Genomic DNA, 21,424 nt, shown 5'->3' on the forward strand with positions numbered 1-21,424 from the left:
GATGTGTGACCCCTACGTCATATTTTTCATACAGATTTTTATATAATCTCTTCTGATGCACTACATACGGGGCATCTATGATCCCCTTAACTGAAATGAGGATAAAGGTTACTTTAAGTTGCTTTTTTTTTTTTACAGGGATTGCTATCACAAAAGGTCTCTTGGTGGGTCTTATACACATGATTTTAATCCCTTTATTTGTAACCTAAACATGTATTGGATCTGACACACACAATGCCTATTGTTAGTGTATCTTATCACTGTCTGTAATGTTAAAGATAATATCTGTCTTTCTTGGTTTCTCTATTGAATAAAATAAGATTGAATTAAAAACCCATCTAATTTTTCGGGTATCTTCACTCCCAACAGATCTGCACCATCCTCATTTAGGTGCAGTCCGTCCATTCTATAGAGTTGGTAACTGACTGAAAAGTTGGCCCAGTTCTCCAGGAACCCAAACCCCTCCTTACTACACCAGCTCCTCAGCCACTTGTTTACTTCCCTAATCTCCCTCTGCCTTTCTGGTGTGGCTCAATGTACCAGTAGTATTTCTGAGAATACTAGCTTAGAGGTCCTTTTCCTCAATTTAGCTCCCACGTCCCTCAAATCGTTTTTTTTAGGACACTCCATCTACAACTGACTTTGTCACTGGTGCCAACTTGCACCATGACAGCCAGGTCTTCCCCATCCCCTCCCAGTAATCTGTCCACCAGATCCGTGATGTGCCGAACCCGAGCGCCCGGTAGACAACATACTGTTCAGCGCTTCAGGTCTTTGTGACAGATTGGCCTCTCTGTCCTTCTAAGAATTGAGTCCCCTACCACCAGAATCTGTCTTTCCTTTCCCTTGGCTTTGCTCCCACTCTCACTGGAGGAGTTCTTCCCCTGGCAGCTAGGAGAGTCCCTCATCTCCAGCAGTGCTGGTCCCTGACTGGTTTCACCAATGTCACTCAATGGAGCGTACTTATTGGGATGCTCCAGTCCAGGACCGGCCTCCCTGGCACTTTCCCCTCTACCCTTCCTGACTGTCACCCATCTACTCTGCTTTGGTGCCTGCCCCTCTTTATCTCCACCCGCCTCTGTGCTGGCCCCTGCCGGGTACGATCCCAACTATCCTTTAGTATGGAAGGTCTTCTCAGTGTTGACAGCTTCTTCCCTAGATTCAGAACCTGGGCTTCCAGGGAAACAACATGCTTACATTTTGCACAGCAGTATTCGCCCTCAAACAGATGATCAAGGAACGCATACATGCAGCAAGATGTACACCGAGCCGCCTCTCCGCACCCGCCAGGCATTGTACCTACTAATTTAATGAGGATTGGGGATTATACCCTGTCCAAATTAACAACTAGCTTCCTGACACTAATACTCAATACACAGGTACTCAACAATACACACACAGTACTCAGGTTACTCCCAATACTCAACAATACACAGTGTCCCCACTACACATAGTCAGTCTTTTCTGTTAGGTATGACTTCACCGCTCTGTACCTGCTAAAACGTCCCTGCAATCTGACACTTGCAGGTCTTGTCAGATTGTAAAAGTGTGTTTTACAAGCTGCGTCCCACCAACCTTGTAACAGTGAGGGATGGTGTGATCTTCCTGTGTGGAATCCCAGGAATACAGAGGACGGGGACATCTCTCTGGTGGGTTCCTGGTATTAGGGGGCTCCATCATATCCTTGTGTCCTTCTGAAAACGCCTCCATCACTCCATACTCCTCATCCTCCTCTTTATATTCTTCAATATTATCACCCCCCAGGTTTCCACTCTGAATATATAATAAAACATTCATTGTAACAAACATGCTGTGTATAAATCAGAATTACCAATAATTGTCAATCATCTACCTGATGATGGTGAGGGATGGTGTGATCTTCCTGTGTGGAATCCCGGGAATACAGAGGACGGGGACATCTCTCTGGTGGGTTCCTGTAGCTGGATGACTCCACCATGGTGTCCTGGTACAGATCTTTGTGTTCTTTTAGAAACTCCTCCATCACCCCATCCTCATCATCCTCCTCTTTTATCTCTTCTTTAACTTCAACTTTAGAATCTCTCAGGTTTCCACTCTGAATATATAATAAAAATGACATCAAAAGGTAACAATGCAGATAATATACAGATCCTAATGATACTATCAGTGATTGTTCCTCATCTACCTGATGATGGTGAGGGATGGTGTGATCTTCCTGTGTGGAATCCCGGGAATACAGAGGACGGGGACATCTCTCTGGTGGGTTCCCATTACTGGATCCATCTGTAGGAAACACACACACTGACTGAATACATTGTTTCTATGTGTTTATCAGATGATGGGGGATCTAGGTGGACCCTCCGTACTGCTCTCTCCTTTACAATAAAGTCTCCTCTTACCCGGTGATGTGAGGGGCGGCTGATTGGCCATCATGACGTCCTTGTAGAGATCCTTGTGTCCTTCTAAATACTCCCACTTCTCCATGGAGAAATAGACAGTGACATCCTGACACCTGAAAACAAACACTCTTGCGCATAAGTATGTTGATCAGATGATCTACAGTTCGAGATGGATAGTGTCTCAGGCCTTGCTGCCCTCCAGGATGGGGGTATCCTAGCAGTCAAAAAAGAGGGAGCAGCAGCCTTGTGCATTATCCTTAGATGAGTTTTATTAGATAATAATATAATAACTACTCACAAACATGTGAAAGAAACCGCAATGTAAGAAGTCTTTAAGTGACGGCAATCGGTCTGATGGCCACAGTCTCCAAACGATGAAATAGAGGACACAAAGACCACTGCTGGCTGATGAGTTTTGAAGGGTAACCACCTTCCTCAGAGCCTAGCCGTGCTACCTCTATATTTTATATATATATATATATATATATATATATATATATATATATATATATATATATATATATATATATATTTTTTTTTTTTTTTTTGTGGAAAAAATACTTCTAAACGCAAACGTGGCATGTAAATGCGGCAAAACTGACATTTTAAACGTGGGTTACTATCTGTCAAGTTAAATCATTCAGGAGAGGTTGTAAAATAAACCCGTATACATGAAGCCTAAATGGGTCCTCTGTAGGGCGGCAACTAATGATTATTTTTATAATTGATTAGTTGGCCGATTATTGTTTTGATTAATTGACTAATTGGGTGCATACATGGGGCACATCCCAGTGACCCCACCCACTAATGTGGGCGGTCCACTGGAGGGGCAGGATCAGGATGACAGCCAAAGTATAGCACCACAGTCCCCGCCATATAGTACGAATCATAAATAATAACCTGTTTTTAAATAGTCAGTTTTTAATCTGCCAAAAAATGATCATAGACACATTCAGGTGTTTAAAAATATGGTCTCCAGTGACCTAGAAACAATGAAGATAAAAAAAAAGTTAGAGATCCCATTTATCTTAAATCAGGAATAGCAACCCTGGAAAAAAACAAAGATGTTGTGGTCCGCCCCGCTGATAAGGGGGGTGGATTAGTAGTCATGAGTAAAAGTTTTTACAAAGAGAGAGATGGAATGTCTGTTGTCGGACCGGACTACTTACCAGGTGCTGAATAATGACCCAGTTTTTCAGTATAAGAATGAGGTACTTATACAATATGGTAAAACTGGGATTTTGAATAAAAAGGATGCCTTATATTTGGACCCTAGTGCCTGTAGGAGACCTATTGTGTATTTCTCGCCTAAGGTGCATAGAAATGCTCAGTTACCTCCAGGGAGGCCGATTGTCAATGGTATTGACTCAGTGACAGCTCGTCTGGGTCAATACATTGACTATTTTCTCAAACCCTTGGTGTCTAAAACATCAGCTTATTTGAAGGACACTAAGCATGTCATTCAAATTATTGAAAATTTACCATGCATGGAGAATAGTCTTTTGATCACAGCCAATGCCAGCTCATTATATACTATTATTAGACATCGGGATACTTTGAATGGGCCTTGGATAAATCCGACCTCCCAGATACACATAGGAACCTTTTGTTACAAGCTTTAGAAGTTTGTCTTGCCAAGAATTATTTTTGGTACGATGGAAAATTCTATTCTAGGAGTCTAGTCTTAGGAGTTGCTATGGGTCGCTCGCTTTGCCCCTAGCGTCGCCAATTTATGGCACTCTGGGAGGATGAAACCATCTTCTGCAATAGACCAACTCATCTGAGATGCTATCAAAGGTATATAGACGATCTGATCAAGGTCTGGGAGGGTGACCTGATCAGCCTGCAGATGTTTATGGGAATATCAAAAATATTAAACTGTCTTGGAGTGTTGATGCAAAGTGCATAACATTTCTTGACTTGGAGATTTTTAAAGAAGGCCCCAATTTAAAATTTTTTTTTTTTAAACCACCTGATAGTACTGGCTATGTACCCTAATGCCCCGTACACACGGTCGGATTTTCCGATGGAGAATGTCCGATCGGAGCGTGTTGTCGGAAATTCCGACCGTGTGTGGGCTCCATCGGACATTTTCCATCGGATTTTCCGACACACAAAGTTGGAGAGCAGGAGATAAAATTTTCCGACAACAAAATCCATTGTCGGAAATTCCGATCGTGTGTACACAAATCAGACGGACAAAGTGCCACGCATGCTCAGAATAAATAAAGAGATGAAAGCTATTGGCCACTGCCCCGTTTATAGTCCCGACATACATATTTTACGTCACCGCGTTTAAAACGATCGGATTTTCCGACAACTTTGTGTGACCGTGTGTATGCAAGACAAGTTTGAGCCAACATCCGTCGGAAAAAATCCTAGGATTTTGTTGTCGGAATGTCCGAACAAAGTCTGACCGTGTGTACGGGGCATTAGATTGCTGCCACCACCAATCTTGGTTGTGTAATATACCAAGAGGGCGGTTCATCCGCCTTAGGCGGAACTGCACCTTGGTATCTGATTATCATGCACAATCCAATATATTGGCTGAACGTTTTTTCCAAAAAGGGTATAAGAAGGAACAGATCAATAGTGAGATCCAAACTATTGGGAATTCGGATCGCACAGTGTTAGTAACTGATGCTAATAAAAGTATACCTCAGACTGATAACAAATTTGAATAAAAAATCATTTTAGACTATAATATACAACACAAGAAATTTGAGAAAATGATTATGAAACACTGGGACAAGATAAAGTGTTGGGCACAGTATTGTCTTCACGTCCTAGGTTTATTTATAGACGGGCTCCCACCCTTAGGGACGTCCTTGCTCCCGAGTGTTGTTGACCCCCCCTGTCATTTAGGACAACAGAATTTTTTCCTTTTTGTCTGGCTTTTATGCCTGTGGAAAATGCCCTCCATGTAGGCAGTGTAAACATAACCTCTGTGGGGGGCACAGAGCCCCCCCCTGCCCCAAAGCACCCACCCTCCCATGTTGAGGGAATGTGGCCTGGTATGGTCCAGATGGGGGGGGGTGCTTGCTCGTCCCCCCCTTTCCTGACCTGCATGCTTGGATAAGGGTCTGGTATGGATGTTGTGGGGGGCCCCACTCTTTTTTTTGTTAGCGTGGTGGTTCCCCTTAAAATCCATACAAGACCGAAGGGTGTGGTATGGTTTTGAGGGAAGGACCCCATGGCATTTTTTTTTGTTTTCATTTTGGTATAAGGTTCTCTTTCAAGATCCATACTCAAAAGGGCCTGGTATGGATCTGTGGGAAGGACCTCACTCAGTTTTTTTTTTCTCATTTTGGCGTGGGGTTTCCCTCCAAGATCTTCAGAGCACAAGTCAGATCATCATGATCTGCAGTGGCGTCACTAGGGGGTGGCTTTTGGGGCTATAGCCCAGTATCTCAGGCCCATAGCCCCGAATCTCAGGCCCATAGCCCCGAATCTCAGGCCCATAGCCCCGAGTCTCTGCAGGGGTCCCCAAGGGGAGGGGAGGCTCTCTGGGGACCCTGATGCATGAGGGAGGCTCTCCGAGGACCCTGATTTAAGGGGGAGGCTCTCTGGGAACCCTGATGCAAGGGGGAGGCTCTCTGGGGATATGCACACACACGTATATTATATACATGTGTATGCCCGCCCAAGCGTATGACTTTCTTTACTACGTTGCTATGGGCTCTAGCCCCAGATCTTTTGTAGACCTAGCAACGCCCCTGATGATCTGACTTGGATGTGACTTCCATTCAAATCAATGGGTTGAAAGGCAGATCAGTTAAGACGGCTCTCATAGGGAACCATTGATTTTTGACACGTCAAATAAAAAAACCACCTGATGCGGCCACGTTTAGCCACGTCAGCCTTTTTTTTTTTTACAGCTGTAGCGCTGATCTTCAGAACGCGATGGCCCTGGGATTTTGTTTTGTAGCTTGAAAACACCTATGCCACTTACAGCTCCTAAAAGCCTATGTGTACATGGTCACAAAGAATAACATGGAAAGGCGTTTTTAAGCTGGTAAAAGCGGCTGTAAAATCGCCTAATAAAAAAAAAATAAAGTCCCATCTACAATCTCCTCTTACGGATCCATAAAAACCCTCCACCCATGTGCTGTAATGGTGATCTCTTCAATTCCTCCAATCTCTAGATGATACATGTATCCACCCCATGTGTATCCAATACGCTCACCTTCCTTATTTCACCTCAATATCAATCAAGGTCTCAATGTGCTTATTGCCCCACCGTGGGCTTTTAGGTATCTGTGGCCATGGGAAAGGAAACTCCTGTTCTCTCTCTGTCTTTTCTCCAGCTTTACTCCACCTCAGGAACTTCCTCTATATACCCGACATCACTTCCTGTCTACCATAGAGACTTCCTATCTAGACGTGAGATCACCACCTTGTGGAGTTTATGGGAACTGCAGCCCCAAGAAACACACCTATGCAGTTTGCTTATGATCTGTTTCTGCAGTTTTTTGCGGTGCATTTTTAAAATATTTTTCGTGTGTTTTTGATGAATTTTACGTTTTGCATTTTTTATGCTTTTTTGGCCAATTTGTTGCTGGGTGGATTAAAAAAACGCAAAATGAAAATTGCCGCAAAATCGAGGTAAATTTGCAGCAAAAACGCACTACATGCTTTTCTGCAGCTTCTGCCTTGAAGTCTATTGAGCCAAAAAAGCATAAATGTGAATGTGTCCCATGGAAACCACGACGTAGTGCGTTTCTGCAAAAAGCATAAAAAAATTTCATAGGTGTGAACTGAGCCCGTATCCGACACTGGGCAAATGATCTCCCTGCCTGCAGATTCAGAGTGAAGGAAAAATCTCCCACACTTCTCTTATAAGTTGCTCAGTGGAAGCTATTTCCCATCCCCCCCACCACCACACACAGCAATAATGCTAATGTGAATGGGTGATTAGGGTGTGCCAGGCATACCATATGAGAGAAATATTACAGCGCACACATGCAAAAGATTCACCCTCAGCAAGGCTAATTTAAAAACACCTAAACATTCTCAAAAAGACATTTTCAAAAATATGGGGATTTGGTCACACCATATTGCTATATGGTGCTAAGCCCACTTACTGCGACAAAGTACCCCATAATTAGTTACCATAACAGTGATATTCCTCTTCAAAGTTAGGACGTACAGTGGGGACGGAAAGTATTCAGACCTCCTTACATTTTTCACTCTCTGTTATATTGCAGCCATTTGTAAAATCATTTAAGTTCATTTTTTTCCTCATTAATGTACACCCAGCACCCCATATTGACAGAAAAACACAGAATTGTTGACATTTTTGCAGATTTATTAAAAAAGAAAAACTGAAATATCACATGGTCCTAAGTATTCAGACCCTTTGCTGTGACACTCATATATTTAACTCAGGTGCTGTCCATTTCTTCTGATCATCCTTGAGATGGTTCTACACCTTCATTTGAGTCCAGCTTTGTTTGATTATACTGATTGGACTTGATTAGGAAAGCCACACACCTGTCTATATAAGACCTTACAGCTCACAGTGCATGTCAGAGCAAATGAGAATCGTGAGGTCAGAGGAACTGCCTGAAGAGCTCAGAGACAGAATTGTGGCAAGGCACAGATCTGGCCAAGGTTACAAAAAAAATTCAGCTGCACTTAATGTTCCTAAGAGCACAGTGGTCTCCATAATCCTTAAATGGAAGACATTTGGGACGACCAGAACCCTTCCTAGAGCTGGCTGTCCGGCCAAACTGAGCTATCGGGGGAGAAGAGCCTTGATGAGAGAGGTAAAGAAGAACCCAAAGATCACTGTGGCTGAGCTCCAGAGATGCAGTCGGGAGATGGGAGAAAGTTGTAGAAAGTCAACCATCACTGCAGCCCTCCACCAGTCGGGGCTTTATGGCAGAGTGGCCCGACGGAAGCCTCTCCTCAGTGTAAGACACATGAAAGCCTGCATGGAGTTTGCTAAAAAACACCTGAAGGACTCCAAGATGGTGAGAAATAAGATTCTCTGGTCTGATGAGACCAAGATAGAACTTTTTGGCCTTAATTCTAAGCGGTATGTGTAGAGAAAACCAGGCACTGCTCATCACCTGTCCAATACAGTCCCAACAGTGAAGCATGGTGGTGGCAGCATCATGCTGTGGGGGTGTTTTTCAGCTTCAGGGACAGGACGACTGGTTGCAATCGAGGGAAAGATGAATGCGGCCAAGTACAGGGATATCCTGGATGAAAACCTTGTCCAGAGTGCTCAGGACCTCAGACTGGGCCGAAAGTTTACCTTCCAAGAAGACAATGACCCTAAGCACACAGCTAAAATAACGAGGGAGTGGCTTCACAACAACTCCGTGACTGTTCTTGAATGGCCCAGCCAGAGCCCTGACTTAAACCCAATTGAGCATCTCTGGAGAGACCTAAAAATGGCTGTCCACCAACGTTTACCATCCAACCTGACAGAACTGGAGAGGATCTGCAAGGAGGAATGGCAGAGGATCCCCAAATCCAGGTGTGAAAAACTTGTTGCATCTTTCCCAAAAAGACTCATGGCTGTATTAGATCAAAAGGGGGCTTCTACTAAATACTGAGCAAAGGGTCTGAATACTTAGGACCATGTGATATTTCAGTTTTTCTTTTTTAATAAATCTGCAAAAATGTCAACAATTCTGTGTTTTTCTGTCAATATGGGGTGCTGTGTGTACATTAATGAGGAAAAAAATGAACTTAAATGATTTTAGCAAATGGAAGTGTTTTACTTTCACTATTACAATAACAATGGCCGCACTATGACTTTCTATTTTATTGTTTATTCATGATGGCCAACATACATTTGGAGGATGAAGGCCTCATTCACACCGTCGTTCCTAAACTGATGTTTTTGGGGCCTTTGGCGTTTTTGTTTTAATCACATTTGACTTTGATGATAAGAGGTCAGGATTTATAAATATAAAGAGGGGGGGGGGGGGGCAGAGCTTCATTGTATTTATGAGAAAATAACTGTTCTCCATTTAGATGGGGGGGAGGTGTATGGGGTCACAGTGCTAGCCACCTCCAGGTAACAGGAACACCACAGGAGGAGGAGAAAAGTGCTGGATCTTTGTCGTTTAAAATGGGTGACAATAATTATTAACATGGTGGGACTTTCTGGTCTCGTTCTACAAATTCAATAACAGATAGAAGATCCAGAGAGAGGTCAATTCCAGGTGAAGTGATTTGAATTCACTATGATCCATTTGTGACTAGGATAAAACAGAGTTGAAACCCCAAACTTGTGTTTATTTTTGAATTGGAGCTCCCCTTTATATTGATATTAGACCTGCATATTTGACCTGCACTTTTACCTCCCCTTTTATCTGAAGAGGCAGTGGGTGGGGTGCACACATGTCACAGCGGTGGTGACGGTTCTCTTCGCAGTCACAGCAGGAATTCTCCCCGGGGTGTCTATTTTAATGGGTGTAGCACCTGCTGAATGTCACCCATTGAAGTTAATGAAGCCGCTGTGTGACTACCCAGCGGGTGCATGTGATGTATGTGGTTGAAGCACACTAGTGCGGGGTGAAAGGGGTTAAAGCCAGTCGTGAGAAGGTGACACAACTCCACCCCCACTGCCTGTCACATGATCTCTGAAAAGCAATCCGAATCATTCTTCACAGAGGAGCGGCATACAAGGCCAAAAAGAAAGAATTCATTCACGATGAGTCATACCGATCTACAGTGTGCCAAGAAATATTACACAGGAGGGGCTCAGGGAGGGTTAATCAATGGGGGTTCCTCCATATGGAAAAGGCTTGACTTGGCCCATCATATTGCCCCCATCAAAATTGCCCCGTCATACTGCCATATCAAAACTGCCCCATCAAAACTGCCCCCATCAAAATTGCCAAATCAAATTTCTCATCATACTGCCCCATCAAAATTGCCCCATCATACTGTCATGGCTGAGACACATCAAAATATCTTATTTTTTCATTTAGACTTTCACTGAGTCCTCTCACTGGGAGAGCCCCTCCCCCTCCCAACAGAAATGGTGATTACATTATGCTATCCATTGAAGGATTAGAGTAAAGAGAACAAATCTATGTGTGAAACTGAATAAACATGAACAATAGTGCCGTCTGACAGCTAAAAGCAGCTCTGTGTGTTTTCACGCCCAATTTACAAAACCTTTAATTAAAGGTAAAACTTGTGTAAATAACCCCATTGTTCAAAGGATGAGTTCACCTCCAGAGTAAGAGCCCCATGTTGACTCAGCTTCCCCTCAGACAATGGATGAGATAAGAGGTTAATGTTCCACCAAATGACACACAGAACTCGGAACAGTCAATAATTAACATGTGTCTGTTTTGGCTGAAAGAAGAAAGTGCTTGGACATTTAAAAACCTGAATACATGTAATATTATACATATATGTGATCAGAAGTGATGCAATATACATATCAGACTCCAGGTCACAGATAACCACCATGATTTTAACCACTTCAATACCAGGCTTATTCTGGCACTTCTCTCCTACATGTAAAAATCATCATTTTTTTTGCTAGAAACGTACTCAGAACTCCCAAACATTATATGTTTTTTTTAGCAGACACCCTAGGGAATAAAATGGCGGTCATTGCAACGTTTTATCATACAAATTTTGTACGAAATAGGGCATTTCGTTTACGAACTTCGGATCCAAATTCGGACAAAATAAGAAAGTTCGTTAATTATGATTATCTGTTATGATGAAGTTAAAAACCCCAGGAAGTCAGCACAGCACAGGGATGGTGGGAGCCCCTCATAATGATAAATTCATCATAACGAACATTCGTAATTGTTACGAAAACTTAATGAACCTAAAAGTTAAAAGCCCAGGAAATCAGCACAGCACAGGGATGGTGGGAGCCCCTCATAATGGGCACAGCAGGTGTACAGACCCGGGAACTCAGCACAGGGGTGGTGGAAAGCCCTCATAATGGGCACAGTGGGTGTACAGACCCAGGAACTCAGCACAGGGATGGTGGGAACCCCTCATAATGGGCACAGCAGGTGTACACTCAGACCCGGGACTCAGCACAGGGATGGTGGGAATCCCTCATAATGATAAATTCATCATAACAAACATTCGTAATTGTTACGAAAAGTTAACGAACGTAAAAGTTAAAAACCCAGGAAGTCAGCACAGCACAGGGATGGTGGGAGCCCCTCATAATGGGCACAGCGGGTGTACAGACCTGGGAACTCAGCACAGGGATGGTGGGAACCCCTCATAATGGGCACAGCGGTTGTACAGACCTGGGAACTCAACACAGGGATGGTGGGAACCCCTCATAATGGGCACAGCGGGTGTACACCCAGACCCGGGAACTCAGCACAGGGATGGTGGAAACCCCTCATAATGGGCACAGCGGGTGTACACCCAGACCCGGGAACTCAGCACAGGGATGGTGGGAGCCCCTCATAATGGGCACAGCGGGTGTACAGACCTGGGAACTCAGCACAGGGATGGTGGGAGCCCCTCATAATGGGCACAGCGGGTGTACAGACCTGGGAACTCAGCACAGGGATGATGGGAACCCCTCATAATGGGCACAGCGGGTGTACAGACCTGGGAACTCAGCACAGGGATGGTGGGAACCCCTCATAATGGGCACAGCGGGTGTACACCCAGACCCGGGAACTCAGCACAGGGATGGTGGAAACCCCTCATAATGGGCACAGTGGGTGTACAGACCTGGGAACTCAGCACAGGGATGGTGGGAGCCCCTCATAATGGGCACAGCGGGTGTACAGACATGGAAACTCAGCACAGGGATGGTGGGAGCCCCTCATAATGGGTACAGCGGGTGTACAGACCTGGGAACTCAGCACAGGGATGATGGGAACCCCTCCTAATGGGCACAGCGGGTGTACAGACCTAGGAACTCAGCACAGGGATGGTGGGAGCCCCTCATAATGGGCACAGCGGGTGTACACTCAGACCCGGGAACTCAGCACAGGGATGGTGGGAACCCCTCATAATGGGCACAGCGGGTGTACAGACCTGGGAACTCAGCACAGGGATGGTGGGAACCCCTCATAATGGGCACAGCGGGTGTACACCCAGACCCGGGAACTCAGCACAGGGATGGTGGAAACCCCTCATAATGGGCACAGTGGGTGTACAGACCTGGGAACTCAGCACAGGGATGGTGGGAGCCCCTCATAATGGGCACAGCGGGTGTACAGACATGGAAACTCAGCACAGGGATGGTGGGAGCCCCTCATAATGGGTACAGCGGGTGTACAGACCTGGGAACTCAGCACAGGGATGATGGGAACCCCTCGTAATGGGCACAGCGGGTGTACAGACCTGGGAACTCAGCACAGGGATGGTGGGAGCCCCTCATAATGGGCACAGCGGGTGTACACTCAGACCCGGGAACTCAGCACAGGGATGGTGGGAACCCCTCATAATGGGCACAGCGGGTGTACAGACCTGGGAACTCAGCACAGGGATGGTGGGAACCCCTCATAATGGGCACAGCGGGTGTACACTCAGACCCGGGAACTCAGCACAGGGTTGGTGGAAACCCCTCATAATGGGCACACCAGGTGTACAGACCTGGGAACTCAGCACAGGGATGGTGGGAACCCCTCATAATGGGCACAGCGGGTGTACAGACCTGGGAACTCAGCACAGGGATGGTGGGAACCCCTCCTAATGGGCACAGCGGGTGTACAGACCTGGGAACTCAGCACAGGGATGGTGGGAGCCCCTCATAATGGGCACAACGGGTGTACAGACCCGGGAACTCAGCACAGGGATGGTGGGAGCCCCTCATAATGGGCACAGCGGGTGTACAGACCCGGGAACTCAGCACAGGGATGGTGGGAGCCCCTCATAATGGGCACAACGGGTGTACAGACCCGGGAACTCAGCACAGGGATGGTGGGAGCCCCTCATAATGGGCACAGCGGGTGTACACTCAGACCCGGGAACTCAGCACAGGGATGGTGGAAACCCCTCATAATGGGCACAATGGGTGTACAGACCCCGGAACTCAGCACAGGGATGGTGGGAGCCCCTCATAATGGGCACAGCGGGTGTACAGACCTGGGAACTCAGCACAGGGATGGTGGGAGCCCCTCATAATGGGCACAGCGGGAGTACACTCAGACCCGGGAACTCAGCACAGGGATGGTGGAAACCCCTCATAATGGGCACAGCGGGTGTACAGACCTGGGAACTCAGCACAGGGATGATGGGAACCCCTCATAATGGGCACAGTGGGTGTACACTCAGACCGGAAACTCAGCACAGGGATGGTGGAAACCCCTCGTAATGGGCACAGCGGGTGTACAGACCCGGGAACTCAGCACAGGGATGGTGGAAACCCCTCGTAATGGGCACAGCGGGTGTACAGACCCGGGAACTCAGCACAGGGATGGTGGGAGCCCTTCATAATGGGCACAGCGGGTGTACAGACCTGGGAACTCAGCACAGGGATGGTGGGAGCCCCTCATATAAATTCATCATAATGAACATTCGTAATTGTTATAAAAAGTTAACAAACCTTATGCCGCGTATACATGAGCGGACTTTTTGACAGACTAGGTCCAGTGGACCAGACTCCGTGGGACAATTCGACCGTGTGTGGGCTGCAGCTGACTTTTTTTTTCCAAAAGTCAGACGGACCTAGAAATAAAACATGTTTCAAATCTTTCCGACGGACTCGAGTCGAAAAATCCGCTCGTCTGTATGCTAGTAGGACGGACAAAAACCGACGCTAGGGCAGCTATTGGCTACTGGCTATGAACTTCCTTATTTTAGTCCGGTGTACGTCATCACGTACAAATCCGTCGGACTTTGGTTGATCGTGTGTAGGCAAGACCGTTCATTCGAAAGTCCGTCGGAAAGTCAGTTGAAAAGTCCGCCCGTGTGTACGTGGTATAAAAGTAAAAAACCCAGGAAGTCAACACAGCACAGGGATGGTGGGAGCCCCTCATAATGATAAATTCATCATAACGAACATTCAGAATTGTTACGAAAAGTTAACGAACCTAACGAAAATTCATATTTCGTACGAATTCAAATTGGATTTCGGACACGAATTACGAAATAATTTTAAAACAAAACGAAACGAAACTAATTTATTGACGGTGCACATGTGTACTTTTCATCTGTGTCCCAAGCAGCACTCCCTCAACCAGCTTCTGTGCTATTTCCTTGCTTTCTCCGTGTGTTCAGTGGAGAGGAGAGGGGCCTCCCCTCTCCACTGAACACAAGGGGATTAGTCCTCATGGCGGCCATCTTTTTGTAGCCCGCCGGAAGTGACTTTGTGCTCACACTGAGAACAAAGCACCAGGCCGGGCGCCGGGTGGATGCTGCTCAGCGCAATCGATTGTGCTGGAAAGCAGCTCCAAACCCCGCCAATGAAGCGCCACATCTGCAATCTTGTGATTGCATTGACGTGGCGCTTCCCATAGTGCACTGTGTCTGGCGCCCGAAAACAGTGCACTTAGTTAAAGAACATCTTTTTTTGTGACTACAGGAGGGGGGGGCGGCGCCTGGGCACCCCCTATGGACGGGCCGCCACTGGAGGTGGCACTGAGATGGCATTGATGGGCACTGATGATGGGCACTAATATGCGGCACTAATATGCGTCACTGATGGGCACTGATAGGTGGAACTGATATGCGTCACGAATGGGCACTGATAGGCGGCACGGATGGGTACTGATAGGTGGCATGGATGGGCACTGATAGGTGGCACTAATGTACTGTAATGTATGGTACTGATGGATGCCAATCAGTGCCAAACAATAATGCCTGCCAATCAGTGATGCCCATTGTGAGCATTGATTGGCATCCCTGGTGGTCTAGGGTGGCATACCTGGTGGTGACATCCCTGGTGGTCCTAGTGGCGTCCCTGGTGGTCCAGTGTGGGCATCCTGGGGGGGGCTGCACTGATAATCGATCAGCACAGACCCCCACTGTCAGAGGAGCAGCCGATCTGCTCTCCTCTACTCATGTCTGTCAGACGCGAGTGAGGGAAAGCTGATCACTGGCTCCTCCTGTTTACATTGTGATCAGCCGGGATTGGACACGGCTGATCACGTGGTAAAGAGTCTCCGTCAGAGACTCTACCTAGATCGGAGTTGCAGCGTATAAGACTGGTACACCGCAACAACGATCGCCGCGATGTGTGCCCCCCCCCCCGGGGGCACGCAGCGGCTTAATATCCTGAAGACATCATATGACGTCCGGTCAGGATATTGAAAGCACTTTGCCGCCATCATTTTGCTATATGGCGGGCGGCAAGTGGTTAATTACCCAAATTTATACTAAGTGTATTATATTTTGTACCAATTGCCGGGGTCCCTGAACAGTATGGACACATATTCAAAAGCCCCAATTTATAGATAAATAGCCATTTTATAGAGAATATATTTTCTTTTCATGAATAATTCAGAACACATTTTCTGTCCTCAGACACACTTAGTGGCTGAAAATTATATTGCCTGAGCTCACCAGGTAAATCATTAAAGTTCTCCAACCAATGGAGAATAAGCCAAACCTTCTGGGCTGAGCTTATGATAATTTTATGAGCTTATTGTCCCAGATGGTATAAAAGATGTGAGGGCCATAGAGAGGATCACAGACCCACACGCCGGATACAACCCTTAGACGATCAAGAAGTCTGCTGATATTTGACCTCTCCCCATCTTACTGGACCTTGTGACTGGAACCACTCAATGTTCTTAGATATTGGCGGACATCTTCCCCAACTGTTGGTAAGGTACAGACCATACAAATCTCAATTATCTTTTTCTCTCATAATTGTAGGGATTATATTTTATAGTATATATATTGATAGTATCATATGCTGTGTGTAGGGTGATTTATCATTATCATTTGCCCATATTGATTGTCTAGGCTGTGTTTAATTGAAGCCGTGTTTGGGGGGAATTCAGACACAAACTTGTATAACATCTATTTCAATTTCTGTAGTCCCAGGGAGAGTATTATTGTCCCATTCAATTTTAGTAAGTTCTGTTGATTTCATATTTTTTTCAAATTGGCAATGTTTTTCTGTTGACTCCGTGAGACCTACTTTGGTTTCCTTCCGGATTCCAGAGAAATTCAGAGGACTGTTTCCCCGAGCGACAAGGGATATTGGGGGTTATTTACTAAAGGCAAATCCACTTTGCACTACAAGTGCAAACTACAAGTGCAAAATTGCACTGGAAGTGCACTTGGAAGTGTAGTCGCTATAAATCTGAGGGGTAGATCTGAAATGAGGGGAAGCTCTGCTGATTTTATTGTCCAATCATGTGCAAGCTAAAATGCTGTTTTTTTATATTCCTTGCATTTTCCTGTCCCCCTCAGATCTACAGTGACTGCACTTCCAAGTGCACTTTCAGTGCGATTTCAAGTGCACTTTGCACTTGTAGTTTGCACTTGTAGTGCAAAGTGGATTTGCCTTTCGTGAATAACCCCCAGTGTGTTCTTGAACGTAAAGCGCGATTACCGCACATATTTTTCTAACAGAACAATTTGGGCTCCCCTGAGTTATTTGTAATATATTAAGAAATATCGTTTGATCACCGTGTTGATGTTTTGATAATGTGTGTGTGAAATATCAATCACCAAAAATTCCAGTTCTGTATGAAATTGTATGCACACTGGACGTTCAAATAACTTATAACAATGCCAGTAGCTTTGCAGTGAGTCTTTCAAAGTTTTTTTAAACTTTTTTTGCAATAGCGTTTATTAGCGTTTTTTTTTTTTTTTTTTTTCAATGGATCAAAAACGTTAAAAAAAAACTAGTGAGTCACGTTTTTTAGCGTTTATCAACGTTTATCAATGTTCATGAGCGTTTGGTGTTTTTTGTGGTCAGAAAAACGACTCTTGAATGCGGTTTAATGGCGTTCAGAAAACAGCCCACTGCTGATAAACGTCCAAAAACGTCCATGTGTGCATGGACACATAGGATAACATAGAGGGGAATTTATGGGCTGTTAAAAAAAATGCCCAGACTCCCAAAAACGGCCCTTTATGAGCTTCAGTGTGCATGGAGCCGGAGTTTTAACCACTTCAATACCTTAGGGCGTCATATGACTTTGTGAGGGGAAATCTGAATGATGCCTGTAGCCAGTGGCGTCACTAGGGGGTGGCTTTTGGGGCTATAGCCCCGAATCTGGGGCCCATAGCCCCGAGTCTCTGCAGTGGTCCCTGAGGGGAGGCTCTCTGGGGACCCTGATGTAAGTGGGGGACTCTCTGGAGACCCTGATGTAAGTGGGGAACTCTCTGGAGACCCTGATGTAAGTGGGGGACTCTCTGGGGACCCTGATGTAAGTGGGGAACTCTCTGGAGACCCTGATGTAAGTGGGGAACTCTCTGGAGACCCTGATGTAAGTGGGGGACTCTCTGGGGACCCTGATGTAAGTGGGGAACTCTCTGGAAACCCTGATGTAAGTGGGGGACTCTCTGGAGACCCTGATGTAAGTGGGGAACTCTCTGGGGACCCTGATGTACGTGGGGAACTCTCTGGGGACCCTGATGTAAATGGGGGACTCTCTGGAGACCCTGATGTAAGTGGGGGACTCTCTGGGGACCCTGATGTAAGTGGGGGACTCTCTGTGGACCCTGATGTAAGTGGGGGCTCTCTGGGGATATATACAAACACATGTATATTACTGTATATGCCCGCCCAAGCGTATGACCTTCTTTACTACGCTGCTATGGGCTCTAGCCCCAGATCTTTTGTAGACCTAGCAACGCCCCTGCCTGTAGCTACAGGCATCATTCAGATATCATTCTTTCCAGCCGCCGATTCTGTGCACGATAAGAATGATCATAGTGGCAGTTCCACCACTTGATCGTTCTTATAGTCGATGGGAGGGGACGCCCCCCCTCCTGCCGCCATCCGGTGCTTCTCCGGGCTCTCCTGTGCCATCGGGGGCCTGGAGAAAGAATTGTCCGGCGCTGGATGATGATGATAGAGATTTCCAGTGACCAGATGGTCACCAGTAATCTCTATGACTGTCGGAGGCCCGGGGGCGACGTTATGACGTCACGCCCAGGTTCCCGGAAGTAAACAAAGCCACGATCGCGGCTGTCAGCATGAGATCGGTGAATTTTTTTTCACAGTCTCATGCTTTCCAGCCTGGAGGAGAGACGTGGGGTCTTATTGACCCCGCATCTCTCCATAAAGAGGACCTGTCACAATAGATTCCTATTACAAGGGATGTTTACATTCCTTGTAATAGGAATAAAAGTGATAAAAAAAAAATGTAAAAAAGAAAAAAAAAAATGTAAAAAAAGAAAAAAAAAATTTAAACCCCCCCCTGTCCCCGGTAGCTCGCGTTCAGAAGCGAACGCACATGTAAGTCCCACCCACATATGTAAACGCAGTTGAAACCACACATGTGAGGTATTGCCGCGTGCGTTAGAGCGTGTGCAACAATTATAGCACTAGACCTCCTCTGAAACTCTAAACTGGTAACCTGTAAAAATTTTCAAAGCGTCGCCTATGGAGATTTTTAAGTACCGAAGTTCGGCGCCATTCCATGAGTGTGCGCAATTTTAAAGTGTGACATGTTAGGTATCTATTTACTCGGCCTAACATCATCTTTCGCATTATACAAAAAAAAAATGGGCTAACTTTACTGTTTTGTTATTTTTTTTAATTCATGCAACCGTTGTTTTTCCAAAAAAAAAAAAGGCGTTTGAAAAATGATTGTGCAAATACCGTGCAAGATAAAAAGTTGCAATGGCCGCCATTTTATTCTCCAGGGTGTCTGCTAAAAATATATATAATATATTATGTAAAAATATAATGTTTGGGGGTTCTGAGTAATTTTCTAGCAAAAAAATGATGATTTTTACATGTAGGAGAGAAGTGCCAGAATAGGCCCGGTATTGAAGTGGTTAATTAATAAAGTCAAATTATTTCATTATTAATTTTGTTGGGAGATATTCCACTCTACCACCCTATACTACCCAAATCTGACACTATTCGTTACTACATCCTATACTGTACCCTCCTGACCTTCCCTTTACTGTGTCCCCCAACCCCTCTGTACTGTGCCCTCATGCCCCCCCCATACTGTGTACAGTCATACATAAATACAGGCCACTGGGAGAGGCATTTATGAGAGAGGGGCAATGTGTACAGGGAGGGGGATAGTTTAAAAAAAGAGTGGGAGCAGTGTGTACAGGGAAAAAAAGTCAGTGTAAACAGAGTGTCCGTGAATATGGGGGGGGGGGGGGGGGCAGTGTGTATAGGGGGTGAATTTAATTTGGGATAATTCCCTGGTTGTGTGTATTTTTTGCTTTTACTCAGACTCAAAAGCCACACCCAATATGTAGCATTATTTAGCCACACCCCCTCCTTGCCACCACGCACATAGCATGCCACAGGTCACCATCTCCCTAGTCGGGGGCCCTAGTGCATTACTTTGCCCAGGGGCCCATGATGTTGTTAAGATGACCCTGCTGGTGAGCCACGTTTTTGAGCGTTCATCGACATTTATCAACGTTTATGAGCGTTTTGCGTTTTTTTGTGGTCAGACAAATGACTCCTGAACGCGATTTTATGGCATTCAGAAAACAGCCCATAAACTCCACTGCTGATAAACGTCCAAAAACGTCCATGTGTGCATGGACACATAGGATAACATAGAGGGGAGTTTATGGGCTGTTAAAAAAAATGCCAAAACTCCCAAAAACGGACGTTTTTGAGCTTCAGTGTGCATGGAGCCGGAGTGTTAACCACTTCAGCCCCGGCCCATTTGGCTGGCAAAAGACCAGAGCGTTTTTTGCGATTCGGCACTGCGTCGCTTTAACTGACAATTGCGTGCTCGTGGCTCCTAAACAAAATTGACATCCTTTTTTTCCCCACAAATAGAGCTTTCTTTTGGTGGTATTTGATCACCTCTGCGGTAATTATTTTTTGCGCTATAAAAAAAAAAGATTGACAATTTAAAAAAAAAAAACGCATTATTTTTTACTTTTTGCTATAATAAATATCCCTCAAAAAATATATAAAAAACATTTTTTTTCCTCAGTTTAGGCCGATATTCTTCTACATATTTTTGGTAAAAAAAATTGCAATAAGTGCATATTGATTGGTTTCCGCAAAAGTTATAGCGTCTACAAAATAGGAGATAGTTTTATGGCATTTTTATTAATATTTTTTTTTTACTAGTAATGGCAGCGATCAGCAATTTTTATCGTGACTGCGACATTATGGCGGACACATCGGACACTTTTGACACTATTTTGGGATCATTCACATTCATACATCGATCGGTGCGATTAAAAATGCATTGATTACTGTTTTAATGTGACTGGCAGTGAAGGGGTTAACCACTAGGGGGCAGTGAAGGGGGTAAGTGTGTCCTAGGGAGTGATTCTAACTGTGGGGGGGAGGTGCTGCGTGTGACACGACACTGATCACCGCTCCCGATCACAGGGAGCTGTGATCAGTGTCCTGTCGCTAGGCAGAACGGGGAAATGCTTGTTTACATCAGCACTTCCCCATTCCTCCTCTCCGTGAGACGATTGCGGGTATCCCCGCAGACATCGAGTCCGCTGGACCCGCGATCACACTCACGGAGGTCATGGTGCGCGCGCATATGCCGACCGTAAACCGCTTCTTAAAGGGCAACATACAGGTACGTTAATCTGCCTGTATGTGCCCTTCTGCCGATGTATATCGGCATGAGCCAGTCGGCAAGCGGTTAATTAATAAAGTCAAATTATTTACTTATTAATTTTGTTGGGAGCTATTTATAAATTGGTAAGAAATTAACAAACTCAGGAAAGGATTGTGGTATGTACTGATTATATGAACTAAGTTCACAAAATTTACTGTAAGGTTGGAGGCACTGAAAAGCAAAACACTGAGATCTTAATTAAGATTCCATACCACACTCATAACAATACCACCCCCATCAAAACTGCCCCATCAAAATCCCCCCCATCATACTGCCCCATAAAAACTGCCCTATCATATTACCCCCATCAAAACTACCCCCATCAAAACTGCCTCATCGTATTACCCCCATCAAAACTACCCCCATCAAAACTGCCCCATCAAA

General features: G+C 45.5%; 2 protein-coding genes across 6 annotated transcripts in view; one reads left to right on the forward strand and one right to left on the reverse strand.

Moving 5' to 3' along the window:
• The window catches only part of LOC141121841 (uncharacterized), a 168,785-nt gene that overhangs the window by 128,793 nt on the left and 18,568 nt on the right, over window positions 1-21,424 (forward strand). The window lies entirely within an intron of this gene.
• LOC141121905 (uncharacterized) overlaps window positions 1-21,424 on the reverse strand; it is a 619,894-nt gene that overhangs the window by 84,356 nt on the left and 514,114 nt on the right. The window contains 2 exon segments of the mRNA XM_073611661.1: window positions 1,576-1,773; window positions 1,853-2,074. Of these exon segments, the coding sequence (XP_073467762.1) occupies window positions 1,576-1,773; window positions 1,853-2,074 (420 nt within the window).

Source organism: Aquarana catesbeiana, unplaced genomic scaffold (assembly GCF_042186555.1).
Source record: "Aquarana catesbeiana isolate 2022-GZ unplaced genomic scaffold, ASM4218655v1 unanchor233, whole genome shotgun sequence".
NCBI classification, from domain to species: Eukaryota; Metazoa; Chordata; class Amphibia; order Anura; family Ranidae; genus Aquarana; species Aquarana catesbeiana.